The sequence below is a fragment of the Carassius carassius genome, chromosome 45 (assembly GCF_963082965.1).
Source record: "Carassius carassius chromosome 45, fCarCar2.1, whole genome shotgun sequence".
Lineage (NCBI taxonomy): Eukaryota > Metazoa > Chordata > Actinopteri > Cypriniformes > Cyprinidae > Carassius > Carassius carassius.
The window spans coordinates 11,682,342-11,689,123 of NC_081799.1; the positions used below are offsets into that span (position 1 = coordinate 11,682,342).

General features: G+C 40.3%; 1 protein-coding gene across 1 annotated transcript in view; it reads right to left on the reverse strand.

Moving 5' to 3' along the window:
- The window catches only part of fgf11b (fibroblast growth factor 11b), a 41,132-nt gene extending 38,998 nt beyond the window's left edge, over positions 1 to 2,134 (reverse strand). Inside the window, exon 1 of the mRNA XM_059539541.1 lies at positions 1,569 to 2,134. Within this exon, the coding sequence (XP_059395524.1) occupies positions 1,569 to 1,761 (193 nt within the window). The 5' untranslated portion in view covers positions 1,762 to 2,134. The remainder of the gene's footprint in view (positions 1 to 1,568) is intronic.
- Between the last annotated feature and the right edge of the window lie 4,648 nt (positions 2,135 to 6,782).

Below are 6,782 nucleotides of genomic sequence, written 5' to 3' on the forward strand. Positions count from 1 at the left end.
ACTTCCCTGCTGGAAAGTACTAGTAAGGTCTAACAGGCCATATTAACCATCCAAACTTTGACCCCTGGTAGACAAGCACTAAATCAGCAACTCAAATAAGCTTGTCTAGACCAGCATGAGGATTCAAGTCAATGCAGCAAGAATATATAAGAGTTCACCTAAAAATATCACCTAGTGTATATACTAGCAATGCAATATTATATCGTTTCCTGAGCCAGTTTTTGTGTGTTTGCATGTGCAGAAATATATTTGCATTTCAGTATGTTTCTAAATCACATTATGCTAACGGTACTGGTGCGTAATGTGATAATGTGTTCAGTTGATATCAAAGGAATGTAAATATTACAGAATATGGTCCCAGGAGAAAGACAGGCTATCAGCGTTACCTCAGTATCATAAAACTCCATGCACACACTCTCCCTTTCACATTCATTTCTGTTTATACCCATATTATTTTTCTGATGATTGCAGTGTGGCATGTTTCATGTTCACTGGTGAGAGAGGCGGATAAAGTGGCAGATTAATATCCCTGACTATAATCATTTTGGTTTACGTACAAAACACCCACTCTCTCTCATTCACTCTCAAACGCTCACACACTCACTCACTGCCTTATCTCTTTATCTTGTCTTTCACTCGTTTTGTTTTACATTGACAGTTATTTTATTCAGTATGCAGTTATTCAATCTTAGGCTATGGCGTCAACTGCACAATGTCATAAGCGTTTTGTCCCCAAGATATTACAAAACTCACAACCAATGGCAGCGACACCAAACAGAGATGTTTTTGTTTCAATAAAACTGCTCGTCAGAGTTGTGGACACTGGTGTTTTGCATTTTTGCCCTGTAGGTTGGCATAACAATAGCAGAGCTTCTGTCTCAGTATCAGTGCTGTAACCAGAGAGCATGCTGTTTTTTTTCTGTTTGGCCAGTGGCAAGGTTACCGGAACTAAAACATGGCCGGAGTCCAACTTCCAATTTCATGGCATCACTGAGTAACAATCTTTTATGAAACACAGTCAAAATCAAGTATTAATAAGCAGACATGCTTGCCCATGTGTGAACATAGAAGAGATAATGTGTCTCGGGGTAGTAATTAGCATCCTAAGGATAGGTCTTAATGCAACCCAGAATAGCCTATGCATGTGGGACGCTTTGAAAGACTGTAAATCATACCTTATAAAGGACTTGCCTCTTCCGGGCTCAGTTCATGTCATAAAATAGCAGTCAAACCCTTCCCGCCCTTATAAAAGTCTGAATAAATCCCCTAACACTGCAACTTAATGAGCTTAGTGGTTCTCTCCTTTATGTGACCTATGGAGCATTGCTTCACAGAGACAACTGTATTTCAGACCAGAATGTATTTCAGCTTTGTATCTTTACATTTGTACCACAGACAGTTTGACTGTGAAGTGTCAGTTGAGTACAGTAGCAAAGAAGAATGACATCAGTTTAAAAATTTTGCTCAAACTTTTTTCATTCTGCTTTTTTGCAAGAATACAGTTTTTCCTTAGTTGGTGAATAACCAGTTAAATGTGGTTAAAATAGAAAAGTTATAAACAAACCTACCTGGTCTTTTGTCTGTTCTTCCTCTGCGGCCGCCACATAACCGTACTTTTGATATGAGAACAAGAATTTGTTTCTGGCAAAGAGACTTGTTGCTCTTGGGGCACGGCTTGCGTTTGCTGGCTACTGGCCGGTTGGATTGGTCTTCCTTGACTGCCCGTTTTTGTCTGATGAGAGAACTGGCAAGAGCTGCCATCTTCCCCCCCCTCTCACCTTTGGGAGGGGGGTCTCTGTTTGCTTAAGAGACCCTCTCTGGATGATTGTCTTTTTACCAGCAGCACAAAGAGATAAAAGTCAAGGGTAAAACCTCGCGCGGTGAACCAAGAATTCAAGTAGTTTCCTCACGTGTCCGTGTGTTACCCTCCAGTAAGGGAAGAGGTTAAGTTCTGGTCCACTCACAACCTGTCCATGGTTTGTCCTTCATTATGTTTGTTTCGCTAAATACATATTGACACCACAACAAATCCGTAAAAAAGGTAAATTGACGCAGTCACATTTCCACAAAAAGATACAGAAAGAGGCTGACAAAGTCATCGTTGCGACATTGCCGACATATTTGCCCCCCCCCCCCCCTTCTCCCTTCCCCTCCCCTTGTGCCTTGTTCCTGAAGACAAAAACACTGACAAAGCTAAAGTTTAGCACACAGAAATGAAGAGCTTTCTCACCCACACATGGCTGGTCTTCTTGGAAAGTTCTTCACTTACTGGCAGCAGAATTATTCGACTCAAATCAGATCCTGTCAGAACCGGGCAGATGGTCAGCCTGCAGTCCCTATGGCTAACTTTAGTTGTGCTGGAGAAAAAAAAATTATAATCTGGAGCAGTAATCCAGTGCTCCCATGTCCAGTGGCACTTCTGCTTCAGCTGCTGGGACAGACAAAGCCCTGAGTCGCAGGACGGGAGCCGGCAAAAGAAGAATGGACTCCAAGAAATTTTCCTTCTGCCTCTTCTGGCACGCGCTATCTCTCCCCACAGCCCTACGTTACCCTCCACCCACACCCCCCCACAGAAGCCAGCGAGCGTGTGTGTATGTGGGTGTGTGCGCAAATCCAGCGGCTACCACCAATAAAGGTGACATTCATGAGAGAACAAGGGAGGGAGGGAGAGTGAGTATGGTTGAGTGAGGGAAAGCGAGTGAGTGTAAAAGAGTGTGGGAGAAGAACAAGAATGGTGAATGAGAAAAATGGAGAAGAGAAAACAGAAAGATGAAGGGAGAGAAAGAGGAGGATGAGAGAGTTAACACTACTGTCCTTCCTTCACTCTGCCGTGTCTGTCCTTGATGGGTAGAGTGGAGGAGAGAGAGAGAGCGAGAGAGAGAGTGCTTTAGGTGCCAATGGTGACAGTTTTCAGTCACATCAGGAAGAACATCGCAGTCGTGTGTTCCGAGTCAGTTATCACTGTCAAATTCACACACTCACACACACAGTTATCCCCCCCCCACCCATCTCTCTATCTCTCTCTCTCTCTCTCTCTCTCTCTCTCTATAACACACATCCTCGTGTACACAATCACTTTTAGGGGATTAGGATTGTACCACTTTTATTGGTTTAGCGTTCAGTTTCTTGCAGTCCGTGTGCTGGGAGTGTTTGACGTTTACTGAAGGTGTAAAACTAACGCAAACGGGAAGACATTCTCTATCTTATATCTCTTATCCTGTTTTTTCTTCATTTACTTGCTCAATTGCTCAATCCATCTCAAAGCTCTTTTCCCCTCTGTCAGTGCCCCCCCCCCCATTCTTCTTTCTGACATCACTGCGGTTTTGCTTTATCTCTGTGTATTTTCCAGTCTCTTGGCACTCTGCAAATACAGCATGTGAAATGAGCGGGACCTGAGGGGCGGTTTGCTTAAAGAGACAGTTTCAGGATGGGTGGCTGTCTCTCATTAATAGTGACACAGACAGGTAGAGACAAAAATCATCTTTGTTCTACCATGCCCTCATCCACAAACAAATATACTATGTTGCCTAATAGGGGTTGGGGATATACTGGTAGACACAGGTAACCAGGCATTGTCAGGTCAGTGATCCATATACATCCATCATAACAATGTCAAGCCCCTGCTGCACCCTCAACACCCTTCACACATCTGTCTCACACACGCCTGTCTCTAGTTTAGGATGGGTTCCCTTGCTGCTCTAAGATGGCGTCATGGTTTCACACTCTCTGAGGTCGGCGCTGAGTCTACTGGTCTCTCAATCAATGAGGCTCATTAATGTATACTGATTAATCAATGATCAGCCTCTCCGTTTGCCCAGACACAGGTAACCAGCTTTGAAATTTGAGATTTTGGATTATTGTCTCTATCATGGTTCCACGCCCATGTTACGGTGCTGTATTACACGGTCACGAAAATGTATCATTTGCATACCTTTTTAAGCATTGCGGTTTTAAAACAAGCGATTACAGGCTGTTGAAACACAATCAGCAGCTAAAAAGAGCTAATTTTGCTATATGCGCACAATGTCTGAGAGACTTTCTAGAGAGGTGTGCATGTAAAGATGGTGCTCATAGAGCGTGAGAGTATTGAGTTATTTTTGTCTCTTTTTAAGCTTTGAACGGTTAAATACACACACTTGATTGTGTCAAAAAATGTCCATCTTTACAAATATCCTTGTAAACACAGTACTTTAGGTAATAAGTGAAAGCAAACAGCTGAGAAAGAAAACACAGGTAACAATATATGGAATCCGGGCAGCTCTTAAAGTGACAGTCTTATATTCCTGCTGTCTGTCGTTCAAGTTAATCATTCATGTGATCATTCAGAATCATTTTGTTTCTTATTCTTTTTTGTGCGATATTGAGAACATTTTTATTTTATAAAGACATTATTTAAAGCAAAAATAACTATATTGTGATATAGGCACTTAAACTATCTAAAAATAAGTTTGCACACAAATATATCAATATGAACTCTCTAGAGATGTTTCCAGAGGGACAACCCCTGACTATGATCTTGGAGTCAAATTGCTTTGTGATTAGCATTGATTGTATGGATATGCATTGCTAAGAAGTTTAAAATGTGCCTGCGGTAATTGGTGTCTTGGCTGTTTACCTTGAAGCAATAGCAAGATGCTTCCACAACATAAAAATGTGCAGCTCTTCAGCGCAGCCTCAATAAATCAAGTATTCAAGAGGCCAGTCAATCAATCAAATTTTATTTGGCATCCTCACAGAAATCTGCTGTGGAAGCACCTAAAAAGTACCAGCTTGATTTACCTTTGGTTTAGAAATGACGTTGCCACAACAGACAAGGTCACAATCAGTCAACTGCTGATTGTCAGATGACAACTAAAGTTCCTTGGTCCTTAAGAAGAGGGCATAAAATTGTGATAATTTAATTAATGTTTCAAAAAAATAAAAAAAGCCTTTTAACCACATATCCTGCTCATAAGCTCTATAAAGGAGTCAAAACAATCTTAGAAAGAGAGCACAGAGGAAACATCAACTATTTTAAATTCCTGCTTTCACCAAGTATTTGCCTCATGCCAGTTGCCAATTTGATTTCTCATACACAAAGATAGCAGCCCAGTCAGATCGTTTTTACTTAAAAGTTCATGTTTTATGACACTTCCTAGAGTTGTGTTCATCTGTGGTACATATATCATTCACTGGACATTTATGTTCCCATGACTTATAACAGGATACTGAATAAAGGGTTGAGAAAGCAGTACCTTGTAAAGCATGTGTTTATTTGATTACACACTTTTGTTTAGAGGACCATTTTGTTAGAATTCATTGTACTGTTTAAAAATACCATTGGAAAGATGTTTGTCAGGGGTTTGATTTGTTTTTTTAGCTCCTGTTTCTTTTCACTTTTATTGTAGGACAAGCCAGAATATACGTTCCTGTTTTAAAGGAGAACATTCTAAAATTTTTGGTTAGTTTATTCCCATCCTAGCTGTCCTATTGAATATTTTAGGTTTATTTTGTAGATTTAGGAGTAGTTTCTATCATGTCAGTGCGTGTGTTTAACCTCCTCCTGCTTTCCCAAGCAATTACTTTCCACAAAGGTCTCCCTTACCTCCCTGACAAACACGGACAACCCTCCTCTCCTGTTTCCCCATGTGTCTGCACAGCTCAGCCCGACATAGCTGGCCCAGTTCTGTCTTAATGTCTCTCCCAGTACCTTATCTCTCCTTTTGTCTGTCTCATCTCTTCTCTTTTTCTGTCTCTACATCATTGCCCAAACATATGACAGGAGGTATTCTAACGTAATCCCCTCTTCCATTATGTAAGCATGCAAAATAACTCAGTTTGAGAAATATTTATAATTAGCTTGACCTCTGGGGCAGGATCTCATTAGAAAAGAGGGGGGCAATATGCTTTTCATTTACATTCACTGTTACTGTTTACCAAGACAAGCTTGTAATTAGGCTTGAGTCCTAAATGTGCTTCACTGACTTTAATATAAATGAAATTTTTGTGGATGTGTGAGCAACTCAGTTGAAAGTTTTCATGCATGTCCATGTGTGATTTGAAAATCATTCTTTCTTTCCATGACTCCTTCTAGTTGATGGTGGTTTAAGTCTCAGTTGAGCATATGTGAACACCAATTTGAAATTCATCCATCACATTTGATAGTACTCTTTCAAAATGACTTCACTATGGAGAGCAAATGTTTTTCGAATGGGTGGAGGTCTGTCATGACTACATCTCTCTCACTCGTTGGCCCCCAGACCTCGAATTAGAGACTCATGATAAATTTGTCGTCATTCAGTCTCTGAAGCTGATGATTAACTTCACAATCATGCTGCACTAGCATTCTTTCAAAATTTTCCTCACAGAAATGTAGTACTTGAACTATAGTTTCCACCAAAATACCACCATTGCTAAAGTACAGGGAGTCTCGAAACCACTTTTTCATGTCCAACAGAGATTCAGCAGCCTTGAGTATTTTCTTATTTTCAGTTTTTTTTTTTGGATCAGTATATAATATCTAAACTGATCTAAATCCAATGAATATCTACACCCTAAATTGTTTAATTGGGATATATGGCATGTTTTTTAATAGTACAGATATGAAAGATACAATAATACACAAGTAATAAATAGGCTAAAAATTTTATATTTTTGTTGTATGAAATGAAATGTTACCAATGTCGAGCCACACAACTTTGAGTCACAGGCGAGTCTGAGCTAGACTGAATCTTGACTGAACTTAATTCATGTCCAGACCTATTGAGTTATGTTTTAATGGTTACTGTCATCTTGTATTTATG